General features: G+C 45.6%; 1 protein-coding gene and 1 long non-coding RNA gene across 2 annotated transcripts in view; one reads left to right on the top strand and one right to left on the bottom strand.

Annotated features, from left to right (window-relative positions):
* Positions 1-27,832, bottom strand: part of HECW2 (HECT, C2 and WW domain containing E3 ubiquitin protein ligase 2) — a 182,944-nt gene that overhangs the window by 33,198 nt on the left and 121,914 nt on the right. Inside the window, 4 exon segments of the mRNA XM_015566100.1 lie at positions 6,171-6,284; positions 8,075-8,195; positions 17,537-17,646; positions 21,729-21,812. Of these exon segments, the coding sequence (XP_015421586.1) occupies positions 6,171-6,284; positions 8,075-8,195; positions 17,537-17,646; positions 21,729-21,812 (429 nt within the window).
* Positions 8,541-9,388, top strand: LOC107183650. Its single transcript, XR_001514438.1, has 2 exons — positions 8,541-8,792; positions 9,179-9,388. It is a non-coding gene; the product is annotated as an uncharacterized LOC107183650 (long non-coding RNA).

The following is a 27,832-nucleotide window of genomic DNA, read 5'->3' on the forward strand; positions in this document are numbered from 1 at the left end:
ACCATCACGCTGCCGGGCTGACATAGCCCAACTTGTTAGTGGCCTCCAATATCTGTTAAGAATAATTTATTTGCCCTAATCGGTTTGGCTCAGTGGATAGAGTGTCGGCCTGCAGACTGAAGGGTTCCAGGTTCAATTCCGGCCAAGGGCATGTGCCTTGGTTGTGGGCACATCCCCAGTGGGGGGTGTGCAGGAGGCAGCTGATGGATGTTTCTCTCTCATCGATGTTTCTGACTCACTCTCCCTCTCCCTACATCTCTGTAAAAAAATCAATTAAAATATTTTTTTAAAAAGAACAATTTATTTCATTCTCCTGTCCTTGACGTGCAACTAAACATCACTGAAAGCAAAGTATTCCAAGGGAAGTAGACTATACCATGAGAGAAGACGATGGAATGGGAAGTCCCATCACCGTGTCCCCCAGGTTTTCAGGAATCAGAGAGCGTAGCTTTCTTACAGGCTGGGTCAGGCACACACGCCTGTGCACCTGCCGATCCGCCCCCACCTCGTTAGAGCAGCAGCTACTCCCCGAGGCCTCATGGGTGAGGGAGGGATTTTGGGAGCAAGGACGAAGACAAGCCGAGTTGCACCCCGTGACTCCAAGCCTCGGCCTCCCTACAGCAGGGTCCTTCTCCAGTGGTGTCACCTGCTGTCTCAGGAGAAAGGCCACAGGAAGAGCTCCTCTGGCCTTGAACCCTGACGCTAACAGGGTTTGCCCACATCCCCTCCCTGGTCTCAGCGTGGCTTTGCAAGACAGCTGGCTGACGTCATTGAGGTGGCTCCTCACATATAATGAACTCATTCTTTCTCAAAGAAAGGCGCCTTGCCCAGAGTTGGCCATGGAGGAAGAGAGGGGGTGGGGCCGTCACAGTGCAAACACCTCTCTTTACAAGGCCACCGCTGCCTTCCTGCTTTGCCGACTGCAAAGTTCGGGGCCCAAGATGCCTGGTCACAACACCACAGTCTTCCTAGCTGGCTCCTGCCACCACGTAGCTTCGGTTGCTAGGACTTTGAAGTCAGAGGACAATGACACGCTGGAGACCAGGTGGTGTCCCACTGAACCCCTCCCTAAAGAAGCGACTTCCAGGCAGACAGAAGCCCCCCGGAAGGAAGCAACCATGGTCTGCAGTCTCCCCCACATTCTCTCAAGATGACTCAGTTTCCAGCCCAGCCACCACTGCTGACACGCACGCCTCCCCACTGTGCCAGCGCAGATAACCAACTCAAGTGGGGCGGAAACTTCAATGACGAGAACAGACCTCCAGCTCTGACCAAAGTGAATCACAGTGATTTGCCTAGAAACCGTTGACTGTTGGAAAAAGCCAAGTAAAACGTGAAGCATTATTTTAGTGAGACACATGAACAGGTTCTTGAGTTATTTTTGTATTTTTAAATTGAATATAGGCATCACCAATAGTCTCAGATTAATTCCACTTCACCCGGGATTTGTAGTTCACCTGTACATTTCTGACTGTAAATGTCCCCGTCATTTTTCTTGCCTCTGCTTTTCATTTCAATCTATAGATGATGTTTTGGGTCTGTGCAAAGAAACAGCTGAAAGCAGTGGTTCACAGCATGGAGCACATGCCCCACAGGGGGACAATTTGATTTTTAAGGGGGGCAATTCAAAAATGAGTTATTAACAGTGAATTTTTTTCTTATGGTTCTAGGGGCCTCAGATACAGTATATAAATATATATTGTGCATTTCAGTTCATTATATGTTTTGAAACTTTATTTGCTATTTTTTCGTATCACTTTATATTATTATTTTTTTAACAAATTTTTAGTGATTTCTTCCTCAGTACTTCACCTGTCCTTTCATTCTTTTATTTTTCTCTTTCATGGATGCCATGTTCTTTGGAACCTTGTCTAGACCCATGGTCGGCAAACTGCGGCTCGCGAGCCACATGAGGCTCTTTGGCTCCTTGAATGAGGCTCTTCCTAAGCCTTAGGAGTACCCTAATTAAGTTAATAACAATGTACCTACCTATATAGTTTAAGTTTAAAAAATTTGGCTCTCAAAAGAAATTTCAATCATTGTACTGTTGACATTTGGCTCTGCTGACTAATGAGTTTGCCGCCCACTGGTCTAGACCAAGTTAATGGCCTTTTAGGCTTCCTCCACGTGAATAGGAGCTCACTTTTTGAGTAATACGAGTTATATGTCATGGGGGGGGCATCATGGATTTTACATGCTTAAGTAGGGCATGGCCAAAGTAAGGTTGGGAACCACTGATTTAAAGCAAAGCGAAAATCTCTGCAAATCTGCAAATTCACACCTTTTTGGAGTACAGGCAGATGCATTATTCTTTTTTGGTTAAAGTTTTTATTGAATTTATTGAGATCATATTGGTTAATAAAACTACATAGGTTTCAAGTGTACAGTTCTATAATACTATATATAGACAGGGTGTCCCAAAAAACGTAGACACATTTTAACAGTTGATAGCTTAATTTTGAAAATGAAATGTATTTTAATAAACACTGCCTTTATTATTATTCAAAGTGTGTGTACACATTTTGGGGGGACACCAAATATATATAGTATTGTGTGTTCACCACCCAAAGTCTAGTCCCCTCTGGCACCGTTTATCCCCTCTATCTCCTCCACCACCCTTTCCCTCTGGTAATCACCATTGTGTTGTCTGTGTCTGTGAGGTGCTATGTTGTGTGTTTGTTTTTTGCTTAATGCCTTTACCCTTTTCACTCAGCCCCTCAACCTCCCCCCCATCTGCCAGCTGCCAGTCTGTTCTCTGTATCTATGAGTCTGTTTCTATTTTGTTCATTAGTTTAATTTGTTCATTAGAGCCCACATATAAATGAAATCATACGGTATTTGTCTTTCTCTGAATGGCTTATTTCACTTAGCATAATACTCTACAGGTCCATTCATGCTGTTACAAAAGGTAAGACTTTCTTCTTTTTTTAGGGCCGAGCAGTATTCCAGGTGTAAATGTACCAGCTTTTTTATCCACTCATCTGCTGATGGGCACTTGGGCTGCTTCCAGATCTTGGCTATTGTAAATAATGCTGCAATGACCATTGGGGTGCATATCTTCTTTCATTTCAGTGTTTCAGGTTTCTTGAGATATATTCCCTGAAGTGGAATCACTGGATCATAAGGTAGTTCCATTTTTTATTTTTTGAGGATCCTCCACGTTGTCTTTCACAGTGGCTGTACCAGTCTGCATTTCCAGCAGCAGTGCACTAGGGTTCCCTTTTCTCCACATCCTCGCCAGCACTTGTTTGTTGATTTATTGATGACAGCCATCCTGACAGGTGTGAAGTGACATCTCATTGTGGTTTTAATTTGCATTTCTCTGATGATTAGTTGAGCATCTTTGTTGAGCATCTTTTGGTATGTCCTGTATGTCCTCTTTGGAGAAGTCTCTATTCAGGTCATTTGCCCATTTTTTTTAATAGGTTCCTTGTTTTTTGGGTCTCCAGTTATATAAGTTCTTTATAAATTTTGGATATTAACCCCTTATCAGATGTATCATTGGCGAATGTGTTCTCTCATTCAGTAGGTTGTCTTTTTATTTTGTGGATGGTTTCCTTCACTGTACAAAAGCTTTTTAGTGTGATGTAGTCACACTTGTTTATTTTTTCTTTTGTTTCTCTTGTTGCAGGAGATATATCAGAAAAAAATATTGCTAAGAAAAATGTCCAATGATCTTACTGCTTATGTTTTCTTGTATGGTTTTTATGGTTTCAAGTCTTACATTTAAGTCTTCAATCCATTTTTAGTTTATTCTTGTATATGGTGTAAGAAGATGGTCTAGTTTCATTGTTTTGCATGTATCTATCCAATTTTCCCAACACCATTTATTGAATAGACTATCTTTACCTCATTGTATGTTTTTGCCTCCTTTGTTAATAAATAATTGGCCATAAAGGCGTGGGTTTACTTCTGGGCTCTCTATTCTGTTCTATTGATCTATATGTCTCTGTTTATGCCAGTACCAGGCTATTTTGATTACTATGGCCTTGTAGTAGAGTTTGATATCATAGTATGATTTCCTCCAACTTTGTTCTTTCTGAAGATTGCTATGGCTATTCAGGTCTTTTGTGGTTCCATATTAATATTTGGAATATTCTAGGTCCATGAAATATACCATGGTATCTTCATAGGAATTGCATTGAATCTATAGATTGCTTTGGGTGGTATGGACATTTTAATTATGTTAATTCTTCCTATCCATGAACATGGTATATGCTTCCACTTATTTGTATCTTCTTCAATTATCTTTCTTCAGTGTCTTATGATTTTCTGATTATGGATCTTTTGTATCTTTGGCCATTCAAATGGTATATTGTTGCCTCTTTGGAAGTCACTACTTCCCATATATCCTCCCACACTTCCTGTCCCAGAACAGGACAACGTCCTGTCATTCACTGTTGTTTGTGCCATTCTGGCAATCACCAAGTTAAGAGAGTGTTTCTGATGACTGAAATTCACACCTCAATGTCTCCTCTTATTTTCCCTCTGGGGTTATAGGTGGAAGACAGGCGATAGAAGCAGGAAGCATTTGGACATTTGTGGCGATCAAATCCAGAGTTATCAGGCCCACTCAGCCTGGGCCTCCTCCCAGGAGCAGATGTCATCAGTCTGGATCCTAGGGAGGCTGCATGACCAAACATCACAAGCACCTGTTCCGTTCACACTTAAGTCCCAGGGCTCCCCAAGCCTCTTCCCTGCATCTCTGAGATCTCAACAATGAAGGAAGGCAGCTGGCCCTCTGGGGGAGGAGAAGCGTTCTCATTCAAACCAGGCTGACTCTGCCAGGAAATACTTGGCATCCCATGCATACCTGTGATGAGGCTAAAAACATTTGTCTGCATTTTCAACTGTGCACCTGCATCTCTAAGCCAACGAACAGACGCGAGAAATCCACTGGGGCACGTCAGGGATGAAGGGCTTGGGTCTCAGGCAGCTTCTGTGCAACTCGGTCACATTAAGCTCTTTCCCACGTAAGGTTTCCCTTTCACCGAGTCTCAGCAGGGAGACTATACAACAGTGCACATGAAGAGCGGACGTTACCAGGCACTAGTTGAAATGGTGGAAAGATCCATGGGTAGGAAAAACTTGCAGACAGACCAGAGTGCAGGAGTTTTGCCTACATCCCAGTGTTGGGCCAAGAGGACTGAAGGAAGAACTCAGACCTGGTTGTGAATCTCAATTTTGCTATAATCTGGCTCCACTGGGACATGCAGTTATTTTATACATTGGAGCCTCCATTTCATGAACCATATACTGGATGGTTTAATTTGTTGGCTATTACTACTATGGTTCCATAATCTAACACAGTTTATTCCTGGGCATGACTGAGAGGGAAATAATCCAAATCCAAATCAATAATAATACAATCAAGGAGAAGACAACCACAGTTCAGGCACCGGTGTGGGGTTTTGTTTACTTCACTGTAGTGATGGCTGGGTTACACTGGAGGTGCTAGAACTTGAAACCCTGCCCTGAAATGGGGAAAGAGGAAGGGGCCTGGGAGACAGGAGAGCTGTCATCTCTCATGTGCTATGTAACAGCTGCCACATCTACCCAGATGCAATGAAGACGGTGCGAGTCTTCACTCCTCATTCCCTGACCCTTATCTACATGAGCACACTCAGGCAAGTGTCGTGGAAGGTTGGAGACCTTTGCTTACGGCAGGCAGCCATCTCGGTAGGTGTGCTGCCCTCTCAAAGGAGAGAACAGTAAGAACCAAGACCCAACAGTGACTGCTGCGGAGGCTTCTGGGTAGAAGAGCAGAATTCCAATGGTGATGCTGAAACGGAATTTATTTACCAGGTGAAGCACGTTCTGCCGGGCACCCAGGGTAGGTAACAAGAGCACAGATGCTGAAAAGCAATTCCTTGGTGTTTACCCCCTCAAAGCCCACACTTCCCTTTAGGAGGGAAGTAGAGAAGAGACCAAACCAAACGATGCTCTCAAAAATGCTCAGGAGTTATAAGTTTTTACCAGAGAATTTCTATGCCAAATAATTCAAAAACCAGAGAAGGCCTTTAAAAAAAAAAGCCACGAGATTTCAGTGTATGAGAGCAGCATTTCCTGCCAGAGGGTTTCCTGTTTCAGGCGACCGCAGCGAGGATGTGGTGAGACACCGCCCTGCAGCCCAGCCTGCGCTCCCCAGGCCACTTCTCTGTGCCACTCACCCTTCCTCCCCGACGAAGGTGACGTACAGCTTATTTCTCTGCAGGTCTTTTCGGGAGTAGCCCATGATCTGATTAAAAGCATCTTCGAGTAAGTGATCTCTTCTGATGATTAACCTGTCCATAAGAAGACAATTTGAAAAAAAATAAAAAAGGTTATTGCCTAATCCTTATCTTTCTAGGACTGGGCGCTTGCCATTTAATTTCCATTTACCATAACTAACGAGGCAAAAAGGAGTGACTTCATGCCATCGCTCTCTGCCAGCAACTGCTGCGTAAGAGGAGCGCCGATAGAGGGGGCACCCCACCTATGACCTGCGAACACCGAGAGGCCCTCTGAGTGGTCGAGTCCATCTATCCAAGGACAATGGGCAGTATCACAGGCACAACCTTGTGCTGAGTTAAGGAAGAACAGCCCCAGGAGGTCATGGTTGGAGCCCGAGTGCCCCACGACAAGGAATTGAGGTACTAAGAGCCTAGAGAGTTGACTGTGAGAACAAGAGGAAAAAAATTCTGTGTCCTCCCCCAAGCAGAGGAGTTTACCACTGTGCTTGACTTAATTTTTAAATGAAGGGAATCTTGAGATTCCCTAAGTGACAGATACAAACGACTGATACGTGTGGCCCATGAACCCACATGTCCGAATGACAGTTGAAGTCATCCCTGAGCACACACCAATTTGACTGTAGTGATAATAGCCATGGAAAGGGAGGTAATGTGGAGGCCACGGGATGAAAGCTTGATCAAGAGCTTCGTAAGAGAAACATCAGGAGAGAAGGCTCTGAGAGGCATGGTGTTGGACGGGCTGGTGTTTTCTGAGGTGAGGGAAGTGGACCGGCTAACTTAACCAAGTGAGCCCTCCTGGGGGGGGGGTGGCGAGCCATGGGTTGTGGGCTGCCCCCTGGACCCTTTCTCGGGTACCCGGAATGTGGTGGGACTGCAGTAGCGACCCTCCCTCCTGTATCTTCTCTCAGGGGGCACGAGACCTCGGTAAGGCCCTGGTGCAGGCTGGAGGGGGGATGAGGGCAGGAGGGGCACGTAGAGAATGAGCATCATTCTGCCCACACATTGTGAGGCTGCTTCCATTTCCCCATTTAAATGGAGGTGAAGGAAGACAGGCAGGAACAACGTTCATGAGGTGCGCCGTCGAACAAGTGAAGTTTAGTTCACAGAGCGACATGCTGAGCACGGTGCCCGCACTCAGGTCGGCTCAGGGGACAGTGCTGAGCGATGCAGGACATCGCGACAGCCTCAGAGCCAACGAGTCCACGCTAAGCCAACAGAGGTCCTTTTCAGGAGAAAAAGTAAATCCGCTTGTCATTTTTTAAATTTTATTATTATTTTTTTAAAATACAGTTTTATTGATGTCAGAAAGGAAGTCAGAGAGAGAGACCTCAATGATGAGAGACAGTCATGGATCAGCTGCCTCCAGCACACCCCCCACTGGGGATGGAGCCTGCACCCCGGCCTGTGCCCTGACCGGGAATCGAACCATGACCTCCAGGTTCATAGGTCGGTGCTCAACAGCTGGGCAGCTTGTACTTTTCCTTAACATTTTTTTACATGGAATGTGGTTGTTTCTTTACTGTTTGCTTTAAAACCTTAAGCTTAGCCGAAACCGGTTTGGCTCAGTGGACGTTTTTACATGGAATGTGGTCGTTTCTTTACTGTTTGCTTTAAAACCTTAAGCTCAGCCGAAACCGGTGTGGCTCAGTGGATAGAGAAAAAACACCTTAAGCTTAATTGTGCTCAGTGCCAGAACCGTGTTATGTATGGTGCTGCCACGTACAGACACCAAAATAATTACACCGACTAAAACCAAGGTGGTCGTCCGCCGCAAACCACGCCCAGTTGCACCCCATCCTCTCACCATCAGCAGACCCTGTGCTGGTTTCGTTCTCACTTACTTTAATTTCCCTGGGCCTTGTCCATACCCTTTAGTCTCCAACTTCCTGTAAAAGTTCCTCAGCTTGGCTTCAAAGTCTCGCTTGTAAGGGGCTGGTGCCCGGGCATTGGCACGCTGCGTACCTACAGCAAACCACAGAGAGAGAGGGTTGGCCTTGCGCAACGTCCCGGTGTGCATCATGCCACCATGAACACATATCATCCGAGCTGAGACCAGAGGGAACATGTGAAAGGGGGCCATCAATGCGTTCAGCTCCTGCAGCTTCCCACTGTCCAGGTTAAAGGCTGCACAGAGCTTACACAAACAACACTGCCCCTTGTTGCATTCTTTTTCTTTTGCAGAACCATGTGAATGTACTGACTTCTTCTATTGTTGACACTGTTACAGATGCCCCCCTTCCCCCACCACCCTTGCCCACCTCCACACGGCCCCTGGGTTCCTTGGTGGCATGCTAGTCGAAAAGAGCGAAGCCCTTTGGGTAGTTATGATGGTGCCATGTGTTCGTCAAATGTGTTCCCCTTTCAGGCCAAGCTGCTGCAAGCCAAGCTGGATTACTCATGCCCAGTGCTGACTGGAGGGCGGAATATCTTTGCTGGCTGCTGAGATGATATCATGGCAATGAGACAGGAAGTTATCATGTGAAAAGTATGCGGTGTCTACAGCAAGAGCAGTGAGTTCCCATCCTTCACTCTATGGAAAACCTACGAAACTTCTTTCGGGTTTGCACCCTAACTAGGAATTGCTTCAGACGCATAATGGCACGCATTTGATGCCGCAGGGTAGAATAATCTGGATGGAAACACAGGATTCAGACATAACTGCTGAAGGCACGTCTCCTGCTTGCACAGAGTAAATAAGACTGCTGTTTGTTGCATTCTCTTTTTGCATAACAATGTGAACGTATTTATTACTTTTATTGTTGACACTGTCACAGATGTCCCGTTTCCCCCCACCTTTGCCCACCTCCACACAGCCCCTGCTTCTCTTAATATGTGCCAAGTACTGTGATTATCTACAGATTATCTAAAGATTTTTTTAAAAAATATCTCATCACATGACAAGTATCATTAATAAAATGTAGAAGTAACAGTTCCTCTTTCCATAGAAAACTCTGGCTTTGGGTCTTAAGGTATCTAACCGACATGCCGGGATACAGAATCGGTGATGAAAATGGGAGTCAGGGCGCTGACAAGAACACTGGAAATTTCCACCAGAGATTTCACAACACAATGAGAGAAACCAGAAGACAGACATGCTGAAGTCCTGTGCCTTACGCACCAGAATAAGCTCATTAAATATTTCTTTGATGAATGAATCAGCTCAGTGGTGGTCATTCATTGCTAATACCATGTTAGATTCAGCAAGGGATGCTCGCAATGAGTCAGACAGGGTTCCCGAAGTGGGCACCGTGGCTGGGAAGTCAGCAATCAAACCTGTCCAACAATTGGCGAACACGTGATTAAGTCCTAACCTCGATGGCGTGCCAACTATAAAGCAGAGGACAGGACTACTGCCCTGGGGCTGGACCCAGACCTAGTGATCCATCTTGTTTGCATTAAAATCATTTTTAAAGATTTTTAAATTAACTTTTCAGCATTTAAAAATGAGATTTCAAGTAAAAAAAAATACATATTTCCTCCGGACAATGTCGGGAGCTCCTGTAGCCGCTGGCGTGCACTCTCCTGGGGCTACGCGGGCCGCTGCTCCATCAGAGGAAGCGTGCGCTCCACGCACTGGCACGGCTGCCTGGCCCCAGGATGTGCACTGAGATCAGGGTTATGGGAAAGGGACAGTGAATGAGGATGACAGAGAACAAAGGGGGAAGACTAGGGAGCCAGGCCTTTACCCCAGAGATCTGTCCTCTACGGCGGCAGCGTGAGTTCAATAAGCCCTGTGTGTGTGGTCAGCAGACACGGGGAGACCCACTCACAGAGCAGAGGAGAGCGCGGGGGAGTGACTGGGGAGGGAAAGCAGTGGAAGGTTGGAGCCAAACTATGAGAGGAATTGAAAACGAGGCTGAGGAGCCTGGGCCCGATGCAGTGAGCAGTGGGAAGCAGGGTGGCAAGGAGAGAAGATGGGGTGGAGGCCAGTTAGGAGCAGTTGCAATGGAGGCCTGAGGCACGGTGAGCCTGGACTGCAGGGTGGGGACGCAGGGGAATATGTGCCATGTGAAATAAGAACGGGTACCAGGAGGGAAGGAGAGAAGCAGGAACTCTCGTGCTAATACAACGTTTTTAGGCCCAACCTGCGTGGCTCAGGGGTTGAGCATTGACCTACATGAACCAGGAGGTCACAGTTCGATTATAGATCAGGGCACATGCCCAGGTTGCAAGCTTGATCCCCAGTGGCGGGCATGCAGGAGGCAGCCGATCGATGATTCTCTCTCATCATTGATGTTTCTATCTCTCTCTCCCTTTCCCTTCCTCTCTGAAAACAATAAAAACACTTAAAAAATAAAGTTTTTAGAACAATACCACTGCCGTTCGCTGGTTAAGTACTGGCTATGGCTTACGGGCCAGGCGCTTTGCATAGAGAATCCTGGGGAGTCCTCCCAAGTCTAGGGAGCAGGCATTGTTATCCTTCCCCCCATCACCACTGTAACTAAGGCAACGGATATCATATGCCAGTGAATGGTGGGTGTGGGGTCTGAGCCAGGTCTATCTGACACCCAAAGCAGCATGGGAAGGGAGGCTGGTGGATGAGGTGTGGGGAGGGAGGCTGGTGGGCAGGGTGTGGGGAGGGAGACTGGTAGGCGGGGTGTGGGGAGGGAGGCGTGTGGGGAGGGAGGCTGGTGCCTGCCACTGTCTGCATGGAGCTGGGCACCGAGGGCCCGGGGCCTGCGCTGGGGCTTAGGAACGGTCAGTCACACTGCTGTTGGTCATCGATATGCCCAGAGGTCTGTCTGCATAGCTATGACTCTTACCCACAGAGCTAAGCGCGATGTCACAAAGAAAACCAATAACCTCGACCTAAGTGTCTGGGATGCAGAAGGGACTCCTTGGCAGTGGTCCCCACAGCTCCGCTGCACATTAGATCACCTGGGAAGCTTACAAACCTCCCTGGCCAGGCCACACCCAAGACACGACATCAGACCCCTGGGGGTGTGGCCTGGCTAAGTGTTTTATAGGGCTCTCCACCAACTCCAAGCGTGAGAACCATTATCCGCCACCCCCTCCCCGCCTGGGAGGGCAAGGGTACCCACAAAACACCCGGGCAGCATCCGCATCCAGCAACCGACACTCCTGGACGCCCAGGGACAGGGCAGCATGTGCCAAGTCCACTCAGGGGTGCAGCATGAGGCTGTCAGCGCTGCCGGCTGAGAAAAGCCGGCCAGTAAACCCAGACAGCTCGGAGCAGACTCATGAATCCGTGTTCGAGAGCATGATGGTGGAAGACGAAAGGAAGAACACAGCACCCCCTGAAAATCGTCCAGGCTCAAAAGAAACGTGATTCTTTAGGAGTTCATTCCTTAAACAGAAACACAACAGCCCATCTTACGCTGCTGGCGTGTAACCTGAGATGCTTACGAGGATGTGGGGAGTCCCATAATGCATCATCAGCACCAACACGGGCCTCAATAAAACAGCTCTGACTCCACTGATGCTCCCGCTGACGTGACTCAATTACGGAGACTCTGGGGACAGACGTCGTTAAAGGCAAGAAATGCTTCTGCTAATAGTTCTATCATGAAAAAACCATTTACCCATTACTTCACGGCTTAGAAATTACAGGGAATTAGGCCGCTGGCCCTTGTCAGACTCCTAATACACGTCAGGTGCAACTGCCAAGAAATTCCAGGGCAGGAGCGCCGGTACTTCCGCTGTGGAAATAAAACATGATCTTTCTGGGAGCGGAGTGAGCAGCACTGTGCGGCCACAGCTCCCCGCGAGGCTCCAGGATCCAAGACTCGGCCCAAGAGCAACTTCACGGTCTTACGGACTTGAACAGGGAAGTCAGACTGAGGACGCTGTTACATTCAGGAAGTGACCCAATGAAGGGTGACTTCATAGGGTAGTCAGCGCTACATTAATTATTTGCAGGAAGAAATTTCAGTAACAGACATTAGGGTTCTTTTTTCTTTACCATTCCTGGGCAGACCTACAGTCCCTCCATCTAGTGCCGCCCTATTTCTACGTACTGTTACAAACCTGCATCATCACATAGCAACTCCAGAAATCTACCTGAAAAAATCCCTGGGGTGGTACTAGGAAAATCTCTGCATCAAACTTCTAAGAAGCCTGGGGCCCTTCTGATTATCCGGATGTGCCCCCAGGAACCCCGTCCGCCTTGAGGACTAGCGGCCCTGGATAGGGAGCAAGCTCAGCATCGTCCCACATGGCCCCAGGCCGCTGTACGGGGATGGCTCAGGGCTCATTTCTACCCTGGTTCACTTTCTAAAAAAAAAAAAAGAGCTCTATGACATTTTCAAAAAATTCTGTCAGTGAATGAGAACAGACTATCAAGCTGTGCAGTAATTTCTGGGCGACTCCATCTTCTGGAACATAGCTCCGCAATGGAAATTAACAGGGAAAACCACACACACACACACATTCACACACACACATTCACACACTCACATTCACACACTCACACCTCCAGACTAGCTGGCTAGAAGCACAGCCACTGCAGTCTTCACATTTTTGCTTTATTCCCAAGAGGAACAGGCCTTCAGGTCATTGTTTTGAGCCGGCTCATGCTATCATTTACATACTATTTGTTTTTTTAAAAAGCCCTTGGATAGTCTGGCCTCTCAGACCAGGGTGGATTTTAAAAGGGGAGAGCAAAAGGGCATGCCAGTGACAGGCACCCCTGAGAGCGCTGGGGTGGGGGACAGGGAGGCGAGCGACAACCACCACCACCTCTTAGCTGTGCCCGACATACTTGGCTTCCCTTCCCCTTGTTTCTGCAACCACAGGTCCCCATCCCCCACAAGGGACATCTACAGTTGTACCATCTGGTTCCCAGATCACCTGGGGGGGGGGCAGAGTAAAGAGAAGGGGTGGAACCCCATTTCTAGAACAAGTGCAGAGCAACTCCAGGGAGAGTGGGGTGATGGGGGAAGGGAGCGGGAATTAGAGAGGAAAGGAGGGGGAGAGACAGAGAGGATGTTTGTGGGAAGAACAGGCGATGAAATGAGCAGCAGCTAAGATGCTAAGACTTCAGAAAGAGAGGAAGAGAGAATCCCCCGTGGGGTCGGAGAAATCATTCCCTCTCCCACCCCAGGCCCTCAAGACGAGCTCCAGGAAAGACCCATGTGGCTCCTCAGTGCTCTCTGGGACCTGGGACCTGGGCTGCCTGTGACCTGGGCTGCTGTCGCTTCCAGATGGCCCAGGTCTGGCCAAGGACTGCCAGCGCCATGTGACGGTCCTTTAAACCACCAAGTGCCTCGTGCACTCAGAGCTTAGGTGCCGGGAACGTTCACAGGCGTGAGCACACCTCCCACAGCATTCGTTAAACGGGGGATTTGCTGCATCTAAGTTCCTAGAAATGCCCGGCCTCCTATGGCCCCTAGGTCTCCTGCTGGGCCCGGATCGGACATCACAAACCATACGGTGCTTGGGAAGGGCTCTGCCCTGGGGCGGAGGGCGCGAAGGCGGGGACTGGCGTCTAAGGTCCCAGGAGAGCCACGCTTCCCGCTCCAACATCGGGACAGGTGTTCAGCGGCGCTGTCACAGCTCAGGAGCAGCGAGTCCCCGTTGGCGGAGCCCCTCCCCGCTGCCCCTGACTGTCCCCGCGCTCGGATAAGGAAACATGGACAGCTGACGGGGTCCTAGGGCTCCGAAAAGATCATTAAAATTCATGATCGTCGTGATTTTCACAACATCATCCCCAAGCCCTCAGGAGGTGGCGTTCTAGTCGCAAGGGGGACCAGACAACCTCTCAGAACCCCTCGGAAGTGTTTTCACGAAAACTTGGGAAACACCGGTAGAGGGAGAGGCTCTTTCACCTGGAGAAACAGGAGGAAGGCGGCCAGCGAGTCCCCCTGTGGGTCACGTGGCATCAGTTAGTGACCCCACGGGCCAGGGCAGTGCAGCCGACTGTAGGGACAAACCACACCCACTGGACCCGGGGGGCCAGAGCATGGGGACGGTTCTCCCAGGGAGTCACAGCCGCCACTAGCACTGCTGGCGAGGGGGGTCTGCCTGGGTTCTCCTTGTCTTTGGGATGTAATCCCACACCTGCTTCCAGGAGGCGTGCTATTCCCACCAGGGACTCCTCACGGCCATGGTGATGGGCGATGAAATGAAGTGATCGACAGAGGCATCATGTCACGTGTTCACGCGAGCCTCGAGATGCTTGGCCAGTCTCCTGACCTGCGCCTCCGGAGGGGGAGGGCATTCAGAGGGACACCCCGAGATCTACCTTTTCTGGGGAGGGTGCCTCAGCAAAGGCCTGGGAGGAGAACGTTGGCTGGAATCAGTGACAACCCGCACGGCTTCATTTCTTTACCCACGAAGCACCGGGAGAGGGACAACCCAACTGAACGCCACCCTGGGCCCCAGCTACGATAAAGACCCGTCAGAATGAGTAACTATTTAGGCGGCCGGCCCTGCGCATCAGGAAGAAATGGGTTGATATGCTGCAGTTATTAATGGCTCAAATATTGACAAACGCTACTTTTCAGGATCCTATTTCCAAAAAGGAAAAAAGGAATAAACGAATATGTACTAGATGCTTGGGATGGTGTTCTCCAGTGAGGTTTCCTCCGAGTAACCAGGGGAGGCGACCACTATTATTCCCATTTTACAGGACAGAAATTCAAGGCCAGGGAGGAGTGGATCGCCCAACATCACACACGGTTGACAAAGATGAAGGCAGCTGTGAATGACAGCAATTTCTCCCCTGGACGTTGGCATCAAACGTCTATGTCACATTGAAACTTACCTGTCGCGTCATCTACTGCTGTCTTCCCAACCTGTATCATCCAAGCTGGTGTCCCTGCTCTGTCCCCAAGCTGACCGGTGCTGGGGCCCCCAGGGTCCTGCCTGCCCCCGCCTGGGCTGTGCCGCCTGCTGCTCCGCCCCATTCGAGGGGCCACTCTCTTCCCACCCACATCGTTTGACCCATACTGTCCTATTTTCCTCTCCTTTCACACCTGGTGAAGACAATAGTCTACCCTCCTGGCTTCCTCCTGACATCCTCTATCATTCTGTCACCAGTCACATTCCAGTCTGTGACCGATGGTTTCACGGACACTGCCCTGGCAAAGGCCATACCCAATTTCATAAATTTCCAATTTAATGGCCTCTTCTCAGACTCATCCTTCATGACTCCTTTGAAGATGTGGCCCAGTTAACCACTCCCTCCTCCTTGGAACCTGGCTTCCCTGAAAAGACTTTCCTAATTCTGTTCCAAAATCCACTGGCTCTCTCCCCTGCGCTCTCTCTCCGCCCAGCACTGAAACGCTGGGGTTTCTCATGTGACCGTCCGCTTTTCCCTTCTTTCCACAGACTTGTCTTCCCTCGTTCCTCTCCCCTCACTCTGGCCCCGCTGCCACCCGTACACCTGTGTTCCCAGCCAGCTTCTCCGGAGCTCCATGGAGGTCTTTTCCAGCTGTGCCTGGATATCTCCGAAGATTCCTCAGGAAACATGTCCAAACCAAACTCATCTCCGCTCCCCTCCAGTCCAATCCTTTTCCTTTCTGGGTAAATGGGGTTACCGTCTGCCTAGCAATCTAGGTGGTGGGACCTCAGAATTTTCCTTACCTGAACTCAAAGTCCTGGTATCTCCACCTCCTACGTGTCTTTCGAATTAATTCCCTTTTCTCTATCGTCACCAGTCCAGCTCTTTAAAGCATGTCACCTGGGTTAACACAACAGCCTCCCAAACAGTTTCTCTGATTCTAGTCTCTCATTTTCTAATCCATCCTCTGTATCACCACCAAACTGGTCTTTGTAAAACAGGATGTTCCTCTGTTTACACATTTTTAGGGGCTGCACATGGACTACAAGGTACGGCATCAATGACCCACAGGCCCTAGGCCAGTGATGGCAAACCTATGACACGCGAACTCATTTTTTTGGTTGATTTTTCTTTGTTAAATGGCATTTAAATATATAAAATAAATATCAAAAATATGTCTTCGTTTTACTATGGTTGCAAATATCAAAAAATTTCTATATGTGACACGGCGCCAGAGTTAAGTTAGGGTTTTTCAAAATGCTGACCCGCCGCGCTCAAAAGGCTCGCCATCACTGTCCTAGTCTATCTTCCAGTCTGAGCTCTGGGAACTTGCCTTCGCGTTGCCCTAAACTGTTTTCATGCTTCGGTGCCATGAAGGCCCTTCTTCCTTTGGTCTCCCTGGTAAACTCCCACCATCGTTCTTCAGGGCCCCCCTTCAAACCAGGCACCTTCATCTTTCCCTCAACACCCCACCCCTAGTCTTAAGGGGAGATGTGTTCCCACACATTCTTCAATACAGGACGGACCACAAAGCTTTACAGAGTCATACGTTGACTCACTGGCCCACTATGAATCCTTCAAAGGCAGAGAGTGTGTTATTCATCGTTGTAGCACCAGTGCTTGGCTCATAGATGATGCTCAATAAATCTGTGGTAAATGAACCTTTTCCTGTTTGAGGTATTTGAGTCGGCTGTAGCTTCATTATCACAACAATATGTGAAAACACATGTTATATATCAATGAACATAAAGAGCGGCTCTTCGTAATACGTATGGAGTGTGGATTCCCAGTCGCATAGTTTTAAATTCTGAAAGCTGTTAAAGTGTGAACAATGCATTGCCTATAATGAGGATAATACAGCTGATTTACAACATCATGACTACCCTCCTTTAAAAAACACTCGTTTGCTAACCTGCATTTTCTACCATTCATTCATTCATTCATTCATTCCTTCATTCATTCATCTATCCATTCACTCACACATTCAACCAGTCACTCCTTCATTCACAACATACCTCCTTCAAAAGGAATTTGAAATTAAACATGTTCGTTTGTTTCATCGGTCACACGTTCTGTCTGCCCACGCGTCCTTCACTGTCCCATGCAGTGCAGGCAGTGACTACTGCAGGGAAAACTCTCCAAGTCCCTGAAGCTGACCAGTTTCAATTCTCTATTATTTCTCAAAAGTAGAGATTTCTTTTATTATTCCTTGAATCAGCCTCCTAACTAAAACCTTTTAAATGCAAAAAGCTAACACAGTATCCTGTGCCCTAACGTTTTCCAAGGCATATTGGGCACCGCCGGATGAAGAGTAAGTCCTGTCTCTGACTAGGCCGCACGGCGAGCCTTTACCTTGCTATTCCGGAATGTCATTACCTTCCTGTCGGCATGAATCCCCGGGAAACATGCCAGATCCAGGGGACAGAGCGTGCCACATGGCATGCACCCAGGCTGGCCCTAAAAATGCACCCGAATGTCCCTGCACTGGCCCCAACGCAGAACACAACCTCTGACTTAGGGCTCGCTCCTCGGAGAACCCGGGAGCTGCAGGTGGACTCACCTGGCGAGTTCTGGGGAGAGGACACAGGGGAGCCGCGCGGGGACTGACAGTAGCTGGGGTGGAGTAAGGCATGTGGAGGCACATAAGACATTATCTCTTCTTCAAATAAACTGGGGAAAAACAAGAAACAAAATGCGCACTTTAGCCAACGAGGTGGGAAAAGCCGTGTTTCCAGCTAAGACAGTCGCTCTCTCCTCCTGGCCCGCCCCACCCGAGGTCTCGTCCCCGTCCCACGTCCCACGGGGAGCGGTGTCCCTCTGCCCCTGACCAGTCCCCGCACAGACTGGCTGCTGCGGCCGCTCCTGAGGAACCTGTGGCTGCTGGTCTGTTTTCCTACCGACGTCGGACAAGGTCATTTCTGTTTTGCCACTTTAATGTGTGAGCATGAGTTCACATGTTCATGTGCAAGAGAAGCTGGGTGTTGTAATTTGGGAATAAGAGTCCAAAACAACAGACATCTCCTGAGAGCCCCTCCTGGGTACACGAAGCATGTTTCACAGCTTCATCTGAGAGACAGACAGCGGCTCTCGGCCTTCGGAGCTCAGGGCTTAAAAGGAGCGTTAAAAGCAAAAGAAAACAAAATAGCTCCTAAATAATCAGCCCCCCAGCTTCATAATGGTTTTCAAATGTGAGGGTTTTGATGTTAGATTACCCAACCCCGCATCTGCTGTTTCCACTAGTCTTCTAAAAGCCAGTCAGCAGATATCTGGTGTCTTGGAATCCCATATCATACAGGTGATGATAAGGAAAAGCAGTATTGATTGCACTAACTCAGTGGTCGGCAAACTGCGGCTCTTTGGCCCCTTGAGTGTGGCTCTTCCACAAAATACCGCCTTCTGCGCATGGGCCACTCAAACACTTAAAATAGAATGAAAACAACAATTAAGAGTTTTTTAATTAAGAGGTGGAAGTAGGCTTCCTTCACACTTGGCCAAATCTAAAACCTGCTCCTTGTTTTCAGAAGATATTCAGAAAAAGAGGCAAGAGTTTAACCTTGTAGGGGTTTAAGGAAAGGCCCCCCAAGGCACTGCTTCTGCGCCCAGCAAGGCTGCCCTTCCCCACACCCTCCGAGGACTCTGAGTGATGCTGGAGGCCGTTTTGGTTGCCATAACTGGGAGAGGGGGTGCTTTTGGTATCCAGTGGGTAGAGGCCAGGATGCCCATAAACATCTCACAATGCACAGACCAGCTCCCTGCCACAAAGGCATATCCAGCCCACAGCGGCTACACTTCCGAGGCTTGGAAACCCCGGGTGGTAGCAATGACAACTTGATAGCCTTTCTGTCCTTCATCCACACGCACACGTCTGCAGGACCGACCATTGTAGCAAAGGCACTTTTAGACAAGATATTTTTAAAGCCATCTTTCCACTTTTAAACTATAGAAGTCAGAAGGTTTGGGAACAGAAGCGGTAAGTAATCATATGTTTAATGCCTAATTAAGCCCTGAAATGGTCATTTCTCTTTTTAAATAAGTCAGTAGTCATTGAAACAATGTGATTTTAAAGGGAATCGCTAGTGAGAAGTCCCATGTAACAGTTGCTACCACAAAGTCCTAGCTAACGTAATTGTAGAGTAGGGATTAGCTCCCTCTCCTCAGACATCTACACCTGTGTTTTATTTTTACTTCCGACAAATATGCATGCATACCTGTAGATCTGTGTATGTGTACATATACATATATATGCATATACATATATGCATATGAGTGTCTATATATGATATATATATATATGCATGTGTGCAAGTGTATATATGAAGAGCCTTTTGTTCTCCTCTTTCATGACCTTAATATGTATCCTTTCACAGTCTTATATTTAGCAACACATAGGCATAGATAAAAAATATATAGCTTTGCCTGATGTACTGCTAAAAATTACAATGGGTATGTGTACATAGCATCCTTGGACGTTTTGTTCAACAATATAATTCTGAGATTTATCTGTGCATAAGGATGTAGTTTATTATTTTTACCTGCTCTGCAGCAGGTCATTCTATGAACCAAGTTTATTTATCCCTATCTCCTTTGACAAATATTTACTTCTCCCCAACTTTGTGCTTTTATCAATAATGGTGCAGTGAACACCTTGGGCATATGTAAAAGAGTGTTTTAGCGTAAACATGGTAACATAACTGAAATTAGAATTGCTCAGTCATAATGCAGATGCCTTTTCAACTATACTAATATATAACATTGCCAAACTGTATTCCGAAGAGGGTCTAGAAATGGCAATCCCACCATGTCCAGGCAAAAAAAAAAAGAGGCCCAATTTCTCAATTGGAATTATCAGGCTTCTGATTTTTTTTCAAATCGAACAGTGTGAACTAGTATCTCATTATTTGAAACAGCATTTTATGACTGTGAGCATCTCTCCATAAGTGTACTGGTTATTGCTGCTTCAATTTCTATGAAATGCCTTTTTCTAGCCTTCACCCATTTTTCTTTTAAATTGATTTAAAGGCATTCTTTATGTCCTTATGATAGCATTTTATGCCTTATGAATATATTCTTCTAGTTTGTTACCTTTCTTTACGTCTTCATATATGGTGTCTTTCATTATGTAAATTTTAAAATTCAAATGCAGTCAAATTTATCAATCATTTCCTATATGAGCTCTAACAGAGGAATATTTTTTTTACATGAATTGAGTTAGTGAACTAGAATTATCAATAACAGAGGCAGCAAGGTCATTTAGGAACTCTCAGGTTTCATGATATCTATATTGGAAAATAGCCTGATACAGGTTTATTTTTGAATGGAATCATTTCCCAGAGCTGTGTCATCTATCTCTACACTGCAGGCTGCTGATAATCAAGTCCATTGGACCAGGAGTGATTTCTCTTTTTAAGAAATAGACAAAGTATAAAAACAGGCAGTCTTCCCCTATTAGCAACAAATCTGTTGCTTGAGTTCACAGTCACTATTTCAAATTATTCTAACTCCAAAGTAAAATTAAAAGTAAAGAGCTAAGAAGATCCCCAAAAGTTTCAGTAATCATTAAAGATCATTTACTAAGCAGCACAACTAATACACTGTGTCACTGTATTATTAAAATGATAAACACATTTGATCATCCAAATATTTCCAACCAAACTATGGACGAAACACCATACTCCATATTAATGGACGAATCGTCTTCCTGACTGTCTGGCACAGCCTGTCCTATTTTCAGAACTAGCTCAGTACACCATGGGCAAGGCTCACCCTCTTGCAGTCAAGGAACCCCTCTACCATAGGTCTTATTCAGAATCCAGTGAAATGAAATCTTTATGGAAAGTGAATGTATCCCAATGAATTATGCTCCAAAAATCCAGTAAAAGAAACTAACGTTTTGGCTTTAGTTTTTAAAATATGTCAACTGTCAAGTAGGCCGTTAGACATGGCTCAGGTCCAGATCATTATGAATAACATGAATGAGATTGTTAGCACTCTGGGATAAATAAAATATTAACTGACATGGCTCTGCATGACTTGCCCTTTCATTCTATGGAGGTCACACTGGTGGGGTGTCCCAACCACTGCGAGGAGCAAGCATTGTTCTACTCTGGCCTCCTACATTTGAAGGGTAATATTGAAAATGAAAAGAGCTCTTGAAATCTGGCTATTTCCCCCTCAAAACCACTCTAAAATTTAAGACCAAAGGTACTCTAACCAACAGCAAAGAAAACACAATTGGTCAGTTTTATGAAGGGCTATCAAGTTGAAAGTGAGGACCAGAGACCAAATTTCAACTTGATCTGATTTCCCAGACCTAAACTCTCAAAACCATAGAGTAAATAAACAGTATTGAATCAGCAAAAGGGGACCGAGCACAAGTTACACACACACACACACACACACACACACACAATCTGAAAGAAAATACAAACATGACCTCTTCTACGCTGAAGGGGTAAGCTGTACCTACCCTTCTGCTCCATTCTGTGAATGGGACATTCCACGCATTGGCCTCTACAGACCCTCCCCTGCTCTAATGCCACCTCCTCGACCAGCAGGGCAAAAGCAATCAGACATCTCCGGGATGGGAACGGCAATCCGGAATGAAGGACCACTACACCAGCATCCACCTCTGGAAGTGAGCATCCCCCGAGAACTCAGGAATAAAGGCTAGCAGTGCTGTCAAATTATTTTCTAAAATGCTCCTGACACCTGATAATAAGACCCTTTCTAGCTCAAGAATGAGCGTCACCTACCTCAGCAACATCACAAGGTCTGCATCACTGGAAAGGCGCACCAATCCTGGGGTCCCTTCCGTTCGAATAAACTGGATCTTCTCCCTGTTCGAGCAAAGAAGCGGTTCACAATTTATGTAGTCGATTTTTGAGACATAACTCAGTGCTTTAGGCACCAATTTTTTAAATGATGGTCACATGATTTTGGGGGTACCTGTTATGTGGCAGCTGCGGTGTGACACCCTAGGAACACACATCCAAGGCAGACATGGTCTTTGCCTTCAAGGACAAACTCACGGGGGTCACCATTAGCCAGTCCTAATGCTGGGAAAGATTCTTTTATTGGCCCTAACCGGTTTGGCTCAGTGGATAGAGCGTCGGCCTGTGGACTGAAAGGTCCCAGGTTCAATTCCGGTCAAGGGCATGTGCCTTGGTTGCGGGCACATCCCCAGTGGGAGGTGTACAGGAGCCAGCTGATCGATATTTCTCTCTCATCGATGTTTCTAACTCTCTCTCTCATTCCCTCTCTGTAAAAATTCAATAAAATATATATATTAAAAAAGATTCTTTTATTGCCTGCTATTTTGCTGCCCAAGTCCTACTACAGGTTGTAGTGTCATCCAACCAAGAAAACACACTCTCGGCTTTGAGTTAAAGCCTGTTGTGGGCTTGAATCTAACCAACTGTAGATCATTGAGGCTGATTCCCTGTTATTTCAAATAGTGAGTGTGTAGGGATAGTCATTTATATACCCGAGAGAGAACCTTTAGATTATATGTGAGGAGCACATTCTTACTTGGAAGCAGGGAGCATCGATGCATTATATATTCAATACAAGAGCAGACGGTTCTTTCAAATAACTGAAAATGTGAGACACTTCCAGTTACTACAGTTGGAGAGACAGATTCTGTGTCTACCTGTGTAAGGCACACACGCTTATACAAACTCATATACAACACCACACTGTGCGCTATTCTACCATCATTCTATTACAGATACATGTGATAACATCAGGTGTTTTGTTGGTTTCATGAGTCATGTTACTGTTTACAATTCTTTATATTAATACAATTTTAATAAAATTTTTCCTCGTTGTATCCCCTGATTTACACCGGGCTATTTCAAAGCAAACCATATTATTTTTTATGAAATGAGAGGAAAAATAAGAATATAAATATATTGAAGCATTACATTTGATAGGAGCACCGGGGCCAACAGAAGCATGTCTTACTTTAAGGACTAATGACAATGTACTCAGATTCCAGTATACAATGAAACAGCACGTATTTAAGCATTTACTTAGATGTAGGTATTTATTTAGATTTAGTTCTTATCTACAGAGCATTTTGTTTCCCTGTTTACTATTTTAGTAAAATTCAACTGCCATTTACATTTCCAAGTTCCAAATTCTCTTCTGAGCTATGTAGAGCCCTGAAGGCAATGAGGTGAAAGGCGAGGTTTAATTGTTGAGACAAGAAAATTCCCTAATCACATAAAGTCACTGGATTTTCTCTCAACCACACAGCTCACTAGATAAATAGTTCAGTTCCCGGCTTCTTCTGGCTAGATCCATTTGACAGAACATGTTAGCATATGAAGCAGCTAACCTTTGGCATGGCCAGTTTTGTCTGTCCTTCACTACCAGTAGCCATATATATATATACACACACACAATGGCAGACTTGTATGTAAGAAAGCCCAGCTCTCTGCTTAACGCTATTTCAGTTTGGAGGCTCCAACCAATCAGAACATTTCCCCCAAGTGTTCAAATCACATGTCTAACACACAGGATGAAAACCAAGGCCCATTATCTGGTGAATGATTTTTTTTTGGATAAGAAATATAAAAGTTGGTTTAAAAAAACTAACAAGGAAAAGTTATCTTGGAGAAAAAATAAACAATAATTTAAACAAAGAAGTACTCTTTAAGGGCCAGTAACACTATACTTTGATCTTGAAGAATCAAAATCTATCTCCAACAAATACACAATTTATCTCCTAAGTCTATCATCACAGTGAACCAGGCAAACAGATCAAAATCAGAAAGCAAACAGGCTGAGCTCTCTCCCCCGCTCTCTGCCTGGAGGTGCCCAGAGAGGGTGGGGCAATGACAAGGATATCATGCTCCGGACTGTGGCTTGTGTGTTTCCCGTGAATAAGGACAAGATCATGGTTCTGAATCACCAGGGTGACAGGGTGAGGAAGAAAAGCCAAGACGCCAAAGGAAACGTGCCAGGCGGGAAATTGTTCATCACTTTCCAGATATTAGCTCCTAGGCAGTGAAGGTCACTCGCCTGATTCTTGAGGCAACGATCGAGCCGAGGCAGGCTGAGACCAGCTTCCTGCGGGACCAGCTAACTCATCACAGAGACAAGTTATCGGTCATATGCTTCCAGGAACAAGACACTGGAGCATGCCATCTGATGTACATAAATCACACCACTAAGTACTTTCTTATACTAATACTCATGCATTCTCTCAGCATACATTTTCTGAGTGCCTCCTATGTGCGAGGCGTGGTATCACACACCAGGAATCCAATACATGATAAGACTACAGTCCCTTTCGCAAAGAGTTCATGGCACCGTGAAAGAGAGAAAGTCAGTGGGAAATCCTAGTATCACATGAAAACACTTAGCTACTTTCAGTTAGCTGACCTCCGTTTAGGCCTGATGCCCACCCCTAGTCTATAAACTCCTTTCTAAGGCCTTGTAGGATAGAAACAAAGTAGGCACTGGTGAAGGGAACAGGTCAAGGCTGAGAGCGGGACAGAAGTCAGCTGCTATACTCAGAAATGCCACCAATCTTTTCTGAGAAATGAAAAAAAAAAAATAAGGGAACTACTTCTTTGTCCTCGGGTATTTGACCAACATTCTATAGACCAGTATTTCTCAAACGGGTGTTCTTGTCTACCAGAAATCTACAGACAAAATCTTTGAGTTCTGGGACAATTAAAACATTTTGTTTTCACTTTGATAATCAAAACTGCTGATATTGAGGTAAGCATATTTTAGATAATCTCATGACATTTGTGACTGAACACTGCCATGTGACTTTGGCTCCCATGTTTGCATTTATAAGACAGCTGCTGCCAAGTGATCAGAGATTAACTTCAAAGCGTCAGGGCCAGGCCCTTAGGTCTGTAGCAAGGCCTTAATGGTAACTATGATAACAACCACCCTTGTCTACTATTCATGCACAATTCTTTACCAACTGAAAACACAAAACTCTTCTTTTGTAGCATTAATTTGCATAATGACGATGCTGAAGTAAGGCTAAGGAATGTATCTCTAAGTTGCCATAGGCTAAAGAGAAAACAAAATAGATGGGTTTGAAAATAAATGAGGTATTTATACTAAATAAAACATAAAAGATGTCGCAATTCATTCTAAGAACAAATGTTTTACGATAGTTTACAAATAGAAAAGTGGCAGTAAGATTATCACAGAGTACATTTAAGGACCTATGCTTTATTTGGCATTGTATTTAGGGGCACACTACTGATGAATTTGCTCATCAAAACAATGAATCGGCAGACAAAATTTATGCTATTTGTTAAGAAGGAAAAATGGTGACCACGATAATGCCACAGATGCCTGTGATGGGCCATTAGATGCAAAATCACAACAATCAAGTCAAACACAACTGAAACGAAAAGCCCAAAGGTATCTGTCCCCTGACAATGGTCCCAACGTTGGTGATTTGGTCTCTGAGAAACCAAGTCTTCTCATTAGTTCAAGTGTGATTGATTTTTTAAGTTTTTACTTAATTTATACGTCTCTTGGTTTTATAGTTTATAAAAGTACAGAGATAAAAAGGTTATGCATATTTTATATTTGTACACATTTATGTTTCAATAAAATAAAAGTGGTTAAAGTCTACATTGTAGATCTGCCATGTTTCTTTTCCTCGCAGAGTGAGAAATAACAGATTTGGCTCCTAACAAATTTCCATGAGTTCACTCAGTGTCTGAAATAAACGAATAGGTTTGAGAAATATTGTTAAAGATACAATGACTCTTAGTAGGGGGACATTGGAAAGTTACATTAATATATTTATCTTATATGTATATTATAAATATATCTTAATATATTATAAACATATCTTAATATATTAAGATATACATATATCTTAATATATTTATATTATATGTATCTTATATTGCATAGAGTTATGAGGACTCTGGCAGTCCTCTAATTTCTTTCTTTACTGCCTTCATCTTAAAGCCACTTCCGTGGCTTATAATGAGGATTAAGGTTATATTCAAATAACAGTTTATCATGGGAACTACCCTGCATGGCTGTTGCTCCACTCTGTGCCCTCTGGGGTACATCCCAGCACTTCCTCCATCACACTTTCCCACAGGGCCAGGCAGCTAGAACTTAAGTTCCTTTTGAAGCATGAGTTTCTTGAGGGCAAAGCCCTTCCTTCCTCCTTTGCTTTTGTGTTCCCCAAGTGCCTACCAGTGTGCACAGCAGTGCTCAGTAAAATGCAAGCCAGGCACTGGATCAGTGAACCCCAAAAGGACAGACTTGGCTCCGAACAAATTTCCCTGAGTCCACTCAGTGTTTGGAAGAAACTATCTTGCCATCATTTTGTTGTGTTGTTGTTGTGGCAGAGAAAAAGACAATCAGAAAGCAGACCTCAGATTATTAACTAAACAGAACCCCTTGAGGGAAGTGCAAAGACGGGCAAAGGAGCAATCCCTTCTAAAGAAAACTCACAACGGTGGTATGAGGCTCAACTGTCTAGTGAGAACCTCAGGAGAAAGTCGCTGGCCGCTGCTGCCTCCGATGCCCATAATAATTAGCCTTCTGCAACCACTTCCTCCAACACAGAGAATCACCCCAGAGGAGGAACCCTAGCAGAAGATCATTTGAGGACAATCAACATAGTCTCAAGACCGGAATTCCCACAGAAAATACTCCCACCGGAACCAGCCAACATTTTGTTGAAGTTGAAGAAGGGCACATGATCAGAAACGACGAGAAGCAGCAACGCTTCTAAACCACAGAGCTCTGGGCTGCACACTCTGCAGCACACATGGTTCCTGCAGACCCGGCTCAGGAACACCTTCAAAAATACACGGGTTTTTAAAAACTCCCCGAGGGCAGTTTTAGAGAAATCCCCAGGACTTCTCTAGCGGGGGATGCCAAGGACGGAAAATGAGCACCGATCATTTATCCACAGTCTTTGCTGCAGTCACCAGGTCCAGTCTGACTTGTATGGAGCCGAGCAGTGACAGGGCCAGCTTTCCTTTCTCCGTCCTATTATAGAGGTTAGATTTGGGAATACTGGTCCGTTACGGTCACAGGACACTTACAGACACACAGAAGTGACATTAACCAGCCATATGTCTGGGGAAAAATATTTGTTGTGAATGGATATGAATCAGTTCCTTGATAAGAATGTAAAGAGTTACTTAGAACTATTGGACAAGGAAACTAAGAAAACAATGAACTTACAATTGCATCAAAGAATACCTAGGAATGGCCCAGCTGGCGTGGATCAGTGGTTGAGCACTGACCTATGAACCAGGAGGTCACGGTTTGATTCCCGGTCAGGGCACATGCCCGGTTGCTAGCTCGATCCCCAGTGTGGGACATGCAGGAGGCAGCAGATCAATGATTCTCTCTCATCATTGATGTTGCTATCTCTTTTTCCCTCTCCCTTCCTCTCTGAAATCAATAAAAAATATATTTTAAAAGTACCTAGGAATAAACTTAACCAAAGATGTAAAAGACCTGTACTTGAAAAATTAGAAGACTATAAAGAAAGAAATTGAAGATACAAATAAATGGAAGCAAACACTGTGCTCATAGATAAGAAGAATTAACATCATTAAAATGTCTACACTACCCAAAGCAATGTATAGATTGACTGCAATCCTTATCAAAACACGAATGGCATTTTTCACAGAACTAGACCAAATGATCCAAACATTTATATGGAACCACAAAACACCCCAAATAGCCATATCAATCTTGAGAAAGAAGAACAGAGTTGGAGGTATCACATTACCTGATATCAAACTATACCACAAGGCCATTGTACTCAAAACAGCACAGTACTGGCATAAAAACAGACGTACTGATCAATGGGATAGAATAGAGAGACCTGAAATAA

The sequence above is a fragment of the Myotis davidii genome, unplaced genomic scaffold (assembly GCF_000327345.1).
Source record: "Myotis davidii unplaced genomic scaffold, ASM32734v1 scaffold221, whole genome shotgun sequence".
Taxonomy (NCBI): domain Eukaryota; kingdom Metazoa; phylum Chordata; class Mammalia; order Chiroptera; family Vespertilionidae; genus Myotis; species Myotis davidii.